The following is a 14,776-nucleotide window of genomic DNA, read 5'->3' on the forward strand; positions in this document are numbered from 1 at the left end:
GACGGGTTGAGGTGGTATCTTCATCGACTTTAGAAATCCCACTGGACGAACTCTCTCAGAGGAGGTGCCTCAGGCATGCCGCCGCCGCCGCCTGAAGTAGCGAGGTCAAACTTGCCCGTCGCCATGAAGTTCTTCCACTTGGCCTTGTCCGCCTCCGTATACTCGCCTTCGGGCTCTGTCTCCTTGTAGTAAGGGGGCGGGCCGTCAGGAAACCAGATCTTGGACCAGCCTTGACCAAAGTTTTGTGTGCCGATGGCCAAGGCATCATCGATTTCCTTCGGCGCCACCTGCTGACCTTTCCACATCTGCAATTGGCCATTGGGTGCCTTAGTCGCATAGCTCTCAAAGGGTGGGTGCTGCCGCGAGGCGTTGGGCGCATATGGACCAGTCACTGCAGCACTCGTAGTAGTTGTGGAGGGCTGAGGAGCCGCAGCAGCAAAAGGATTTGCAGCAGGCTGAGCTGGTTGGCCAAATGCAGAGGTAGTCGACTGTGCGGGCTGGCCAAAAGGGTTTGCTGGCGCAGCAGCATTATTCGCTGGGCCGCCAAAACCGCCGGTGATAGGAGTGGGGTTGCCATCCATAGAGACCTCAGTGCTGGCCGGTTGCTGTGGCTGACCAAAACCACCACCAGTAGGTGGCTGGCCGCTCAGACCAGATGTGCCGGAGTTGTTATTTGCGCCGGAGAGGGCAGAAAAAGGACTGGCAGTCGAGGTGTTGTTGCTGTTGTTTGCCGCAAAGGCACTGAATGGAGATGCCGACGAAGCAGAACCCCCAGATCCGAAAGGATTGGGTTTAGCTCCGAGCTGTGATGCTTGGCCGAAACCAGTATTTCCAAAGGGATTGGGCTTTTGTCCCAGAGAAGGCGTCTGGCCGAATCCAGTGCCTGCAGCTTGACCAAGGGAAGAGGGCTGGCCAAAAGGATTGGGCTTCTGGCCCAGGGCAGATGCCTGGCCAAAGCCGCCGCCGCCGAGTGTGGAGTTCTGGCCGAGTGATGAGGTCTGACCAAACCCGCCACCACCGAGCGCAGAGGTCTGACCAAGAGCTGAGGGTTGACCGAAAGGTGAGGACTGGCTAGGACCCGACTGTTGCCCAAATCCTGACGTCCCAGTACTGAATGGGTTGGGTCTCTGACCAAGAGCAGACGGCTGACCAAACGGATTGCTGGTCGGGGCTGGCTGTGAAAAAGCATTGGGTGCCTGGGGAGACGCGATACCAACAGGACGCTTGCCAACGGCGAATTCTCCGGTGCTTCGAGACGGGTCATTCCGGCACAGATCTTGGCGGTTTGGGTGGTTGTTCCCAGCTTGTTGGATGTAGCCGATGGCTGCGTCTGGGTTGCTAACCGCAGCCTGTATCTTCTGCTGCGCTTGGGCTTCGAGTTGTTGGATGTCGTTCAACTGGTTGTATATTTGTCAGCGTTTCGATGTATGGCGGGCTCGTCCGGTATTCACACAGGACTCACAGCTCCCTGGGGATTGCCTGCTGCGGCTCCCGTCATGAAGTGTAGTCGCATCTCCTCGAAACTCTGCTCGAGCTGCCCTCCCCAAAGCTGCTCCGGGAGGTCCCGGCTGGGTGAGTATGCGGACAGAAGCCATGATGGCCGCTCCTCAGTGAGATCCCTGACTATGGTGTCACGGTTGAGGTTGTAGGTGTTGCCATCAGATCCGCCTCGAGTGTTGGACAGGGCGCTGAAAGGGTTTTGATTTTGTCTATTGGTGTTGAGATGCTCGAACCTGCAATTGGCTAGTACAGACGCGAGGTTAGCTATGCTCTGGCTCATGCCCTGATGCCACTGGGTCAGAACCCATTCGAGAATGATATGCTGGGTGGTGCGGGGCGTGTAGACCGTCACGTCGTGGTCTGCAAAATCTGGAGATGGCAAGGTTGGGGAGTCCAAGTTACGGGCTTTGAAGACTGGAGATCCCAAATCTGGCGAGGTGTTCATAGACGAGTAGAGATCCATGCCGTCCTCGTCCTCCACAGAAGGTAGATAAGGTATCATCGGAGTTGGCTCGGCTGGGCGGGGAGCATCGGACATGTTGGTCTTCTGGGCTTCTGTAGGCTGCGCGACTGCCGGAGCCGTCACCACCAAGGGAGCCGTCACCGTGGGAATGGGTGTCACCTGGGCCGCCGGTGCCGCAGGAGACATCATGACGAACAGGGTCGGGCCTCTCCTGACCGGAGGGGCGACTGGCTTGTTGACGTTGGTAGGCTGTGCAGTGCGAGCACTGCTCGAGGCCTCCGCGGCGGCAGCAGCAGCAGCATCCTGTGCCTCGGGGGTCTTGGAGACCTGGGTTTTCTGCCCGCCCGAGTAGGAAGAAGAACGTGGTGTGGAAATGGTGGTGGAAGCTGAGTTGGCGGTCGCAGGCGGCTTCGAGTTGCAGGGTCCAGCCTCGGACGCTGCAACTTCCTTGCCCTGGCCCTTGGGAGAATTGATCTTGGGAGACGGGACCTGGCTGAGCATGTTCAGGCTTATCGCGCCCCTGTGGCGGCGCTCGGCAAGCGAGACCATCTCGTTATCGTCGTAGTAGTCGTTATCGTCGTCATCGTGTTGCGTAGTTGTGTAGTGTTGATGGTGTTCAAGGTGGAAGTCGTGCGGGTTCGCAGTTCATTGTCGCAAAGGGAAACTTGGTGGCTAGACGGAGGACCAGAGTCGAGATATCGTTTATGCACCACGCGAGGGGCACACAATAGACACGCGTCGAGAGAACCAGCCATTTTGCCAGCAGTGGAAGGGCAAGGAGCAAGATGGAAGGAGGAGGGGCACGCAGTGAAAAGAACCATAAACACTTACCACCATATCTGCAGTTTCCCTGCTCGTAAAACTTACAGACCACCATTGCTATTGTTTATTATTGGTTCTGAAGTCGCTGGGGACCAGCATCACTAGGCATATTGTGATGGTGGCTGGGCTGTGGCAGGAATAAAATAAGGAAGAAGAAGAAGAAGATTGATGTTGAGGGAAACGTGATGTAAAGTTGATAGTTTGGCTCACGTCGCGTTCAAAAAGGTAGTCAGATTCAAAGCAACCATACGACTGACCGGCAGGCAATCTACTGTAAGGATCTCAGGGACGCGAGTGCAGGGGTTCCTTGCACCGTCACCGTGGTGTGGGTCAGGGCGACTTGCCGCTCAAGCTGGAGACTCTTGCAATCATCAATTGTCTCTTAAAGGCTTTCATTTCCTTGGGAATTTTGTAGAAAGTATGTCAGTCATGTAGCAGAACCCTTACGTTTCTAATGTTGTCTTGTGATTAGTTTATTTTCTCTGCACTCAGCAACAATGTACAGTAATGGGAAGAAGGAAGAAAGAAGAAGAAAAAAAGACGGCCTGTATTAGAGTGTTCAAGTCTTCTTCAATCTTGCCATCTTCGCCAAAAGAGACAACAGGCTCATTCTCACCTGCTAGCCAGCAAGTCACAGACTCCTAGTCATCTAAATTCTGAAAGCAGTGCTGCAATACAATCTCACACAAAATCATCGAGACCTGGACCCCCCCACCCGCCCCCCCGGGCCCCCCGCCCCCCCGGGCCCCCCGGGCCCAAAAAGAAGTACTGTATCAATCCCCAGAAACTACTTCATAAAAGTTAAATCATGTATCATTAAGTAAGGAAAACATATCATTTAATCATGTTACACAGCTGTTCCCCAGGCTCCACCTCCAGGCGTCATCACAACCACCCTCTCGCCCTTCTCCAGCTGGACGCTCGATTTCCCGCCCATGCTCACAACCTCCTCGCACCCGCTCGCCGTCTTCCTCACAATCAAGTTCCGCCCCATCTCGCCCTCTCCGCCGCCCTCCATACCAAAGGGCCTCCTACTCCTCCTCTCGCTGAGGATGCTGCACGTCACAGGAACCCGAAATTCGATCTCTCGCACCGTGCCCTCGCCACCATCCCACTTGCCCTTCCCGCCGCTCCCCTTTCGCAGCTCAAAACGGCGCAGCAGGCACGGATACCGCTTCTCAAACACCTCTGGGTCCGTGATACGGGTGTTGGTCATGTGGACATGCACGCCGCTGGCCCCTGCCCAGCCCGGCCCGGCTCCGGCGCCACCAGCGATCGTCTCGTAGCAGCCGAACCCTTCCACGTGCTCGCCCGTTACCGGATCCTTGCCGCCTGTGCCGAAGGTCAGGTTGTTACAGCAGCCCTGGCTAGCGGCACATGCACGGAAGGCCTTGAGCACGACATCCGTCACGCGCTGCGAAGTGAGCACGTTTCCGCCGACCACGCCGAGGCCCTTGGCAGGGCTGAGAATGCTCTCGGGCGGCACGACGATATCGATCGGATTCAGGCATCCCTGGTTCAGCGGCACGGATGAGTTGACAAGGCTGCGCAGGCAGTAGATGATGGCGGAGTGGGTGATGGCGATGGGCGCGTTGGTGTTTCCCAGCACCTGGGGCCCAGTGCCAGTGAAGTCAAATGTCGCGGAGCCATCCTCGCGCAGTGTGATGCTAAGCGCGATCGGAGTTCCGTCGTCCATGTAGTCAACAGCCGTCAGTGTAGGGCCGTTGCTGGCCAGCGTGCGCTTGAGGAGCTCTCGCACGGCGATCTCTGCTGTTGTCTGGATCGCATACATGTACCTGTGAACAACATCCAGGCCGAATTCAGCGATGAGCGATCTGATCAACGTGATGCCCTTTTGATTGGCGGCAATCTGGGCCTTGAGGTCCGAGATGTTGTCTGCAAGCTTGCGCGTGCCGGAGCAGCTGGGGTGTTTCGCGGGTTCGTCAAGCAGGAGACGGGTGATTTCTTCCTCGTCGAAGACACCTTCAGATACGAGTTTGGTAGATTCGATAGATGCGCCTTCCTGCCAGAGGGCTGCCGAGTTGGGAGGCATGGACCCGGGCAGGATGCCGCCAATGTCAGCGTGGTGTCCTCTGCTGGCGACGTAAAAGGCTAGCTTGCCCGTGTCATCAAAGACGGGTGTGATGACTGTGATATCGGGGAGATGGGTTCCACCGCAGGCAGGGTGGTTCGACACGAGCACATCGCCGTCTTTCAGCTTTCCGTCCCAAAGCTGGTGCTGATAGCGAACCGCAAATTGCATCGAGCCAAGATGAACAGGCACGTGGGGCGCGTTAGCGACGAGGCCACCGTCAGGAGAGAAAATAGCACATGAAAAATCAAGGCGTTCTTTGATATTGGTCGACACGGATGTCTTCTGGAGTGTGCGCCCCATCTGCTCCGCGATGGACATGAAGCGATGGCCAAAGATGGACAGCTGAATCGGGGAGAACTCAGAGCTGGAGGAGGTGACAGTCGGACGGGACTGGCGGTCGATGACGACGTAGCTGTCGAGGATCGTGGCAATTGAGCTTGGTGTCACGACGATAGTCTGAGTCTTGTCGATGATGAGTGCCGGGCCGGTTATTTTAGACCCGACAGGAAGCGTTTGGAGCTCAAAGGTGGGAGTATCGACCCAGGCGCCCTCGGCAAAATACACCCGGCTGCTGCTGCTTGCGGCTGGTGTCTTTGCGGCGATACCTTCAGCCGCCTTAAGCTGAGCATATGGGCTCTTTTCGACCTTGGCATGCGCCGCTCCCGTAGCACGGACGCGAACATCGTCGACGATGATAGCCTTGTCAGGGAAGTGAAACCCAAACTCACGCTTGTGAGCAATCTCAAATTCGGTCTTGAAATCCCATCCTTCGCCCTTCAAAATCATAAGAGAGCTACTGGAACCGGTGTATCTCATGTTGAGATAATAGTCATGGGAAATGCGCTGATCGGCAAATCCTTGGCTCCTCAGCTCGTCGGACGCCTGTGTCGCCAGGTCGCCCAGCTGCCTGTGAATGGATGGCGCCGTGTCAGGTGTGTATGTCACAGCGGCCGGTCTCTGTACTTCATGCACGACGTCTGCCAGAGACATGCCATAGGCCGAGAGGATGGACGAGTATTTGTGGATGATGATTCTTGAGATGCCGAGAACTGAGGCGACGGAGCACGCATGCTGCCCTCCAGCACCACCGAAACAGGCCAGATGGTGGGCAGATGTCTCGTAGCCACGAGCTTCGGTCAGTGCGCGTATAGGACGTGCCATGCCCTCGTTCGCAACCTCAAGGAAACCTATAGCGACCTCCTCGGCCGAGAAAGGAGAAAGACCTGCGCGCTTGCGGTCTGCATTGATGTCGTCCGTCATGGCTGCAAATTTCTCGGCGGTGATATCTCTGTTCAGGGGTTCATTTTCATGTGGGCCAAAGACCCTGGGGAAGTACTCAGGCAGAAGACGGCCCAGGAAGAGGTTGGCGTCTGTGACTGTGAGCGGGCCACCTTTCCTGTAACAAGCAGGCCCTGGATGGGCACTTGCAGATTCAGGGCCAACGTTGAAGAGGCCATTTTTCCAGGTCAATATCGAGCCGCCGCCGGCAGCGACAGTGTGGATGTCGAGCTGGGGGCTCTGCACACTGATACCCGCTGTCGTCGTCTCAAAAACGTGGTCATACACGCCTGCATACCGAGATACGTCTGTGGAGGTACCTCCCATGTCGAACCCGATGATGGGCTTCCTCTCTTCCACGTCCCACGAGGTTTGAGCATAACCGACCACGCCACCAGCAGGACCAGACAAGATAGCCTTCAGGCCGCTGAACTTGCGATAGTCCACCAGGCCGCCATCAGACTGCATGAACTCAATGCGGGTGCCGTCGCTGTTGAAACCGCCAGCGAAATTCGCCTCGATGGACGAAATGTAGTCTCTGATCACTGGAGTCAGGTATGCATCGGCCATGGCCGACATGCCACGCGGAACCACGTTGATCATGGGCTGGACAGCAGACGACAACGTCACACTGAATCCCATGTCTGTCGCCAGCTGGCCCACCTGGAGCTCGTGTGCAGGGTAGGCATAGGAATGGACGAATACAATCGCGATGGATCTGAAGCCCTGGTCCCACAGGGACTGCAGGGATGGCTTGACGGCATCAAGGTCTGGTCTCTGCATAACCCGGATGGTCTCGCCTGTGACGGCAGTGACGAGATCTGCATCTTCAGATGTGACGGCGGTCTTGACAGATCTGGGATCCTCGGTGTAGTCTTCCATAGTCACGCGCTCGTCAACCTCGACCACCTGCTCATACAGCACCTCTGGTCTTGCCACGGTCAGGTCGAAGATGTCAGGGCGCGACTGATTACCGATGAAAAGCAGATCCTTGAATCCTTTCGTGATCAGGAGTGCTGAGCGGGCACCCTTCCTCTCCAACAGGGCGTTGGTCGCAACAGTCGTGCCCATGCGTATGGACTCAATATGACGCAGGTCGAGCAATCGGCCTCTGGGGTGTGGCTCGCCAGTGGCCAGCTCCAGTATGCGGCGGATGCCCTCAGTGGGGGCATCTTGATAGTTCGCTGGGTCGACAGAGAGAAGCTTGAGGATGATGTCGTCCCGGCCTGGTATGGAGGCGTGGACGTCTGTAAACGTGCCGCCGCGATCGATAGATATGCGGATGCCGAGAGACACGGCCTCGGGAACAGAGCCCATCCTGACAAGGCTGAGAAGGGTTGAGCTGATGGAGGAGGTTGGGGGCGTGTGTATGGCGGTCTTGGCTTCCGAGTCCGAGCTTGATTATGTGCTTACTGCATGTTCTTGGTGCACGATATGGACAGGGCGAGAGAAGTGGCTTGTTCTTGATGGTATCAGGAATGTAAGGGGAATTCGTGTTGTATTTAGATGGTCTCGATGAGATTTGAAATTAGAGAGAAAGACTCGCCACCTCTTCTGAGGTAGAGATGGTTTGGAGTGAGGCTCCGAGCGAAGAGGACATACAAGCATTCCCAATTTGTCATGGACTCGACATCAAGTCGATTTTCAAGCCAAACTCATTAGTAACGAAAATCATTAGACAAAAAAGCGGCGAGTATAGCAGAAATGCATTACCAACGTACATCCAGAGACGTCGCACTGGGGCTCCTTCATTCCTTGCCTCCTCCTCATCCTGCTCGTGGTCCTTCTTGATTCACATGCAATTATCGAAGTCCTCTTGGGATTTGGTACCATAACACCATAGTACAAATGACTGAGACAATGTTAGATCCCTGCAAGGAGGGTGTGAAGTGAGGGGTGAGACGTCAGTGGTGGTTCTAACGGAGTGGAAATCCGGCGACGACTTGGGGACGATCTGGTGGGTCTTGATCGGAGTGGAATTCCTAGCCCTGTCGCGCTAAGGCTATCTGCCGTGCCTGCCCGCCGGCTGTCCACAGCCGGCAGCAAGATCCAGGCAGGGCAACGGAGCAGGGGCCCCTAGCAGCGTCCTCGAAAACGGTACGTACCCCCACACCTCCGCCACTAAGGTCTATCTCCCCACATGCCATTTGTTGATTGATCCTCGAAGTGACTGGAGACTCTTCGCACATTGGCATCAGAACGCGTCCACGAAGGCGTCAGCAATCATCCTTTGATTATGTGCACTGCCTACTTCGAATGCCACTACATGCTTAAAACAATCTTTGGTTTCAGAGCCACTATGGCCCCTGTAACGCGAGCCTCCAAGCCCAAGCTCACACCTGCGCCTGCGCCTGCGCCGAGCAAGGCAGACGCGCCCAACCCAAAGAAAGCAAACATCCCGCTCCGGTCCATCGAGAGCCACAATGGCGTTCAGAAGCCCTCCCAGAAGCGCAAGGCCCGCTATAGAAGCAAGAAGCGACAGCAAGCCCTCGCCGCTCTCGAAGAGGTGACCAGAGACCCCGAGCAGACTCTCGCCAAGGCACAGCTGGCCGCCGTCCGGGCAGCCATACACCAGCCTTGGACCGCCCGTTCTGGCCTCTCGAGAAAGATCAAGAAACTGGAGAAGCTGGTGCTGACGCAGAAGGGGGAGATCGAGGACCTTAAGAAACAGGTCGGCAGCCCTGCCGAGCAAGGCCGAGACCTGTCTCGCGCCCAAGACAGCAAGCCCAAGGCTGGTGACGATCATGATGCTCGAGGCAGTCGACGAACAACCAGGAGGGGCGTCGCTTAGTATGCGAGCCAGCTCTTCTCGAGGTTTTTCTGACCTTGCTGTACTGATGCAGCCGCATGCGCGCATTGCAATAAATATGTACCAACAAACTCAATGATCATGAGTATGTACTCTTCACCACGGGCTGTTGAGAGCTGGGGTCCGCCATGCAGCTAACAACGAGTTTGTACCAGCTGATAACGCCTCGCGTCGGCATCCATGGCCGGTAGCCCTGCCGATCTGACCGAGAACCACTACACCCCTCATGAGCTGACCTCCGATCAGCCCATGCTATCGATCACAATCAATTTCATACGACTTGTGTTATTTAATATGAAGGTGGCTTCCGTCTCCAACCAAATCCGACATCGAAATGTAATACTATAGAGTGCTCTTCCCCATTCATAGCGAGTCAACAACTGATTAGCAGCTCGTTGCCCGTCGACTACATCGACATCCACCATGGCGATCGATCAAACCCCCGACAAGAAATATCCTACAGGACTCTCTGCCCGTCTGGCGGCACGTAACAAGACGTTTACGAGCGTGACGGCCGGCGTTGCCCCATCTTACCTTCAAGCAAATCTTATCGTTCTGCCCTCCCGATATGCGGACGACTTTCGTCTGTTGTGTGCCCGCAATCCTGTTCCTTGCCCTCTTGTCGCTGAGTCTTTGACGCCAGGCGATGCGACCTTGTTGCGGTCACACCTCAAAGCGCCTATTCACGCAACAACCATGGGCGGGGAAAAGGGGGATGACAGAACGCATGTAGACGAGGTGGTGCTTGAAGTTGCCGAGGATATTGACCTGCGCCACGACTTTCCCAAATACAGGCTCTATAGGAATGGACAGGCTGATGGTGGTGACGTGCTTGACATTGCGTCTGTGTGGACGGATGATCATGTCGGGTTCGTGATTGGGTGCTCCTACAGCTTCGAGTCAGCCCTCAGTGCTGCTGGCTTGACACCTCGACACCAGGTCCAAGGGCGCAATGTGCCCATGTACAGGACCAACATCCCTCTGTGCCCGGCAGGCGTGTTCACGGGCGCAACATACGTGGTCTCCATGCGCCCATACAAGCTGCAAGATGTCGAGAAAGTCCGCGACATCACTCGCCCGTACGTGGCCACCCATGGCGAGCCTATCGCATGGGGCTGGGACGGAGCAAAAAAACTAGGCATTGAGGATATCACGCGGGTTCAATGGGGTGACCAGAGTCTGCGACTAGATGGAAGCGGACAGCCCTTTGACGAGAGTGAGCAGGGCTTTGTGCCCGTCTTCTGGGGCTGTGGGGTGACTCCGCAGAATGCGGTTGAGATGGCTGGGCTTCAGGGCACTATCATGGCCCATAGCCCAGGCCATATGATTGTTCTGGATGTGAGAGAACATGAGGTCTTTCCCACGGCTGTTGAGAAGGTGTAGTTCGGAGAAGGGGCATACACCGACATCTCCGACAGCTAGCCGTCTCTTCTGTCTGTCCGACCCGCGGTTTCTGGGAGCAAAATCGCCGAGACTTGAGGTCCAGATATTTGAACCATTTACACACGTCCCCCTAACTGCTTTCAATGTACTCGCTCATGTTCTCTTCTCTTGCGACCGAATTTGCCATGGAGCCCTCATTATCGCCTGTATACTCTAACCAAGATGCCGGTTCAGGTGTCTCGGCCCGCCCATGAACCATACCTACTCCGTTCACCCACCAACTCGGGTCACATCCGTCTCGAGACCCACTCTCACCATTTGCTTTGAGTCATAATACATCTGTTCCGGCCAAATTTTCAACAAGGCAAGATGGCCGAGCGGTCTAAGGCGCCACGTTCAGGTTCTCAAAACTTGAATATCTCTTCGTGGTCTCGCAAGAGGCGTGAGTTCGAATCTCACTCTTGTCATTTTATTTTTTTTCATCCTGTTGATCGGTGGTCCATCGAGTGCTCGTAGTCATTTGTGTATCTGCAATGGTTTTGTACCCCTGGACATGGTGATTATGTCAGCGGATTGGACAGGTCAAGGGAAGCCGAATTGGGGTGCGAGCAGTCACCGCTGCAACTGAAGTACCATGGTAAGTACTAAAGGTACTTGACCAAGTACAATTCAGTAACTGACTTCCCGTGAATTCTTCTCTCAGTGTTTGGTTTCGATATTTCCTGTCCTCACACATTTGATAATGAATCAAAGACTGTTACTAGAATGTGGCGAGAAAGCCGTAGGGGAAACCCGTAGGGAAAGGACATTGCAAAACCCCCTTTGGGTGGTCTGCACCTGTGCCAGCGCGATGACGTGTGTGCAACTTCTACCTAGACACCATATACCGTACAATCGCTCCTGTAGCGGGGTTGGAAGGGGCCACCCCTACAGTCCGTATTTGATGGATTTCCATTGTGGCCTGTAGTGCTTGATCTGCTCGACCAAGCATCATTAACAACAAACCTACCTCATATTCTAGCATCCTAATTAAATGCGAGCCCCTTTCCAGTGACAAATCTTACTTCAGCGAATGCCTTAGCTGGCAGCCTTGGCGCGATGTCGAAGCGAAGGGGTACCGTCCTTTCACGAGGCGATGCAATCAGTTCCCATCATGGTCCTGGGTAGGCTGGGATGACAGGTGCTATATACCATTCGACTACGACGCACGTGGCTCTTGGAGCAGAGCCATCCTATATTCTTTTCAAGATCTAATACGAGACGATGTTTGTCGCCCTAGGTCAGTGCTGGACCTTGAAGAGCGAGCGTTGCAAAGACAACCTCGAAGAACTGCAAGGCCGGAACGTCCACGCATATATGCTATAGGCTCAGCCGGAACGTCGCACATGGAGTGGCATCCTCATTGCTAAAGTGCCGCAGGAAACTGATCCTAATAGGCTCATCGGGTTGGACATTGTGAGATTGGTTGTCCGGAGGAAGAACAGAGTTTGAAGTCTTTCTGTAATGACGATATGAAAAGTGTGCATAGCAAGTGGGTATATCAAAGGTTCACTCCAGAATGAGTACTTGATAATGACTATGTTACAGAATTACTCGAATCGAATCGATATATGATGCTACATACACCACCAGAAACTGGCTATTCCTGGTCAGTCTTCTCTGTGGAACCCATGCAGTGACGGTTCTGCACGCTCAAATTTATGCATGAACGTCAACGGGTACATAATTACGTCAAGCCGGCCCTGCATCAGGCCGAGGAGACTGCTGACTGGGCTAAACGGGACCTGCATGTGCATTCAACCAATCCCTACTGTTCACTGCACACCATCTCAGGTAGGAACGAATCTTATCCGTGGGCAACCGTTTGCTCAAGTTGCTGTGTGTGCTAGGAAACTAAAGGTCAGGCGTACTCATCCTTGAACAATTGCTTGCCAACCATAGCAAAAGTCCTCGTTCTCCGCCTTCTCAAAAGCACTCTTCTTAACTTTTTTTCTTTTCCATTGTTTTGACTCGGTGATACAAATCAACTTTAATAAACTTGGAAAACGAGCAACAAGGATACTATCACAATCAAAATGCCCTACCATAAACGGGGAGCTTATATATGGCTATGTGTAAGTACATGAGTATCGTCCCGGCTGATGTCTTTCGTCCATGTGCTAAGTAGTATGTTACCAGTGCCAATGCCATAGCGGCCCCAACAACGTGGAAACAACTCCCCAATGTCTTGAACGGGGTTGTCAGCACGTGCGCTGTAGCATGTGCCATCTTGAGCGTACTGGCTACCGGAGTTCAGAATATTCGTCTTCTGTACCTCTCGTAGCGTATGCCCCTCAGCCTGAAGAACAGCCAATTCTTGCAGAAAGTTCGTCTGCTTCGGACCAGAAGACATCATTCACAGAGGGACTTCCGGGAGAGAAGAACCGGCCAACCAACCTTCTCAATGAGGAAGAGCAGCTAGTTCATCTGAAGCACCTGACATTGACTGTTGATGATGAGAATCAACAGACTCCTAGTCTACGGGTATCAAAAGATTCAGCGAACACCTCCAGTCTAGCTGCCGCCATTGCGAAGGACTCGCTAGAAGTACTTGATACAAACAGCGACGCATCTTTGAATATAGCCACACCAGCTTCGTCTCGGCAAGGAATGGCGGCCGAACGCTCTCTGGGCGGTGATGACCACGAGGTTCAAATGACAGGTGTTCGCTCCGATTCGAGCTGCTCAGCCAGTTCCACTCCCCACTCCATCCTTTCATCAGCCGATTGGGTACTCGTCGAACACGGCCTCAGCCAATCTGGTGATGATGAAAGCCTTGTGGAGATATTCACCACAATCTTGGCTGAAAATTTCCAGAGTCCGGAAGAAGGGTTTACTCATGTTGGGACGCATGACAACAATAACCCTGGTTCTGGAGCAGGCTCAAGGTCGATTTCATCCCAGACGGGTGAACAGAATACACGTGGCCAAGCTACGAAGAGGAAAAGGAACAGTCGTGAAGGGGACGATGGAGCGGACCAGAAACTCAAGAAGCGCCGAGGGCCCCGACGAAGTGATGGTCCATCCAAGACGGACGAGAGGCTCTTGGCCTGCCCTTTCTTCAAGAAAGACAGAGAAAGACATGGCGAATGCCGCAAGTTCGGAGGCACCAAGATCAGCTATGTCAAAGACCACATCTACAAGAGCCATTATTGGCACTGTGCTGTTTGCAAGCTGTACTTCCGAACCGAGGAAGCCAGATCACAGCACCTCCGTCTCCAGGCGTGTCGACCTAACTCGACCCGACAGCTGGACGGCATCACGGAGGGTCAGAGGGACTGGCTGGGTAGGAAACTGCCGACCGGGACTAAAGAAGAGGAGCGCTGGTATCTAGTCTGGGACAAGCTGTTCCCTGAACTCCGAGAACAGAGGCCAAGCAATCCATGGAAGGAGGACATCACGCATCCCGAAATTCGAGAGATGTTCCATCGAGAGCTACACAGATTCCCCGGGCTGGCTGCAACTCTGGAGAACAACCAGGAGTTTGACCACTACCTCGATGTTGCCCTGCGTCGACTCCGTCTGCACCTACCAAGCCTTGCAGTGTTTGCAGAATCAAGTCGGGCTGGCGAGGTTAGTACTAGCCGTGGCAGCCAAGAGGTTCAGACAGAGGGTCAAACTCAGCCAGGCCTGGGTGTGCCTCGGTATCTGGAATTGGATGCCGGCGATGGCAGCTCGAACTGGTACGACACGTTGCCAGAGCCCGGTCTCGCGCATCAGTCTCCAGCTGTTTTTGAGATTACGGCAGGTCTCGCCAGTGATACTGAGGACTGGCTACGCGGAATCGGATCGAGCGGTCGAGAGGCGGATGAACCAGGTTTCAACCAGGAGTTCTTTAACGACATCGACATACTTTTACTGCCAACTCAATCTGGAGTGGACGAAGCCTCAGTCGGATATCAGGATACCAATGCCGCGGAAGCTGGTGTCGATGGCTATCAAGATGCGAGCTTTGGCCAGGAATTGGGGACGCAGGGAGGAATTCTTGCTATGACAGATCAGACCCACCCAGATGTTTTTGCAGACCTGGACGCCAACTTGCCCAGCCTCAACCATCCTTTCGATATGACGGATCCCTCGGGCATTGAGCAAAGTATAGGAGAAGCAGCTGATATGGACTCTCGCTTGAACAGCCTGGGCTGGAGTTGGGAAGACTTGGACAACACAGCGACATTCACCATGTTCCTAGACGAGGTCGACTGATGCACATGGCAGAGATAGGCACTGAGCAAATCGGAGCCTTTCAGGTTTGCCTCATATATATTTGAAAACCAGAGCCTCACAAATGTCTTTTGGCAGAGAAGTTCAACTCAAACACTCACAGATCAGCACAAGTTGCTTGCTTTATTTGAATGATCAAAAGTCCGATCAATCTCATTACATCTCA

General features: G+C 54.3%; 5 protein-coding genes and 1 non-coding gene across 6 annotated transcripts; 4 read left to right on the forward strand and 2 right to left on the reverse strand.

The window, feature by feature from the left end:
• Nucleotides 1-29: 29 nt before the first annotated feature.
• Nucleotides 30-2,840, reverse strand: M406DRAFT_260947 (uncharacterized protein; the record flags this gene model as incomplete). The annotated part of the gene is made up of 4 exons (XM_040917405.1): nucleotides 30-535; nucleotides 770-1,397; nucleotides 1,463-1,743; nucleotides 2,795-2,840. The coding sequence occupies 4 exons, from the start codon at nucleotides 2,838-2,840 to the stop codon at nucleotides 30-32; spliced, it is 1,461 nt and encodes a 486-aa protein (XP_040774173.1).
• Nucleotides 2,841-3,632: 792 nt separating this feature from the next.
• M406DRAFT_73837 (uncharacterized protein) lies at nucleotides 3,633-7,576 on the reverse strand (the record flags this gene model as incomplete). Its single annotated transcript, XM_040925663.1, has 2 exons — nucleotides 3,633-7,476; nucleotides 7,572-7,576. 2 exons carry the CDS (start codon nucleotides 7,574-7,576, stop codon nucleotides 3,633-3,635), a joined length of 3,849 nt encoding a protein of 1,282 aa, XP_040774174.1.
• An 857-nt stretch (nucleotides 7,577-8,433) lies between these two features.
• M406DRAFT_323056 (uncharacterized protein) lies at nucleotides 8,434-9,264 on the forward strand. The gene is made up of 2 exons (XM_040919731.1): nucleotides 8,434-9,052; nucleotides 9,123-9,264. The coding sequence occupies exon 1, from the start codon at nucleotides 8,458-8,460 to the stop codon at nucleotides 8,947-8,949; it is 492 nt and encodes a 163-aa protein (XP_040774175.1). The 5' UTR covers nucleotides 8,434-8,457; the 3' UTR covers nucleotides 8,950-9,052; nucleotides 9,123-9,264.
• Nucleotides 9,265-9,337: 73 nt separating this feature from the next.
• M406DRAFT_292852 (DUF1445-domain-containing protein) lies at nucleotides 9,338-10,482 on the forward strand. Its single transcript, XM_040919056.1, has 2 exons — nucleotides 9,338-9,629; nucleotides 9,690-10,482. The coding sequence occupies exons 1-2, from the start codon at nucleotides 9,391-9,393 to the stop codon at nucleotides 10,348-10,350; spliced, it is 900 nt and encodes a 299-aa protein (XP_040774176.1). The 5' UTR covers nucleotides 9,338-9,390; the 3' UTR covers nucleotides 10,351-10,482.
• Nucleotides 10,483-10,713: 231 nt separating this feature from the next.
• Nucleotides 10,714-10,817, forward strand: M406DRAFT_t87. Its single transcript has one exon. It is a non-coding gene; the product is annotated as a tRNA-Leu (tRNA).
• Nucleotides 10,818-12,999: 2,182 nt separating this feature from the next.
• M406DRAFT_331756 (uncharacterized protein) lies at nucleotides 13,000-14,592 on the forward strand (the record flags this gene model as incomplete). Its single annotated transcript, XM_040920663.1, has 1 exon — nucleotides 13,000-14,592. The coding sequence occupies one exon, from the start codon at nucleotides 13,000-13,002 to the stop codon at nucleotides 14,590-14,592; it is 1,593 nt and encodes a 530-aa protein (XP_040774177.1).
• Nucleotides 14,593-14,776: the final 184 nt, after the last annotated feature.

This window comes from Cryphonectria parasitica (assembly GCF_011745365.1).
Source record: "Cryphonectria parasitica EP155 unplaced genomic scaffold M406scaffold_6, whole genome shotgun sequence".
NCBI lineage: Eukaryota > Fungi > Ascomycota > Sordariomycetes > Diaporthales > Cryphonectriaceae > Cryphonectria > Cryphonectria parasitica.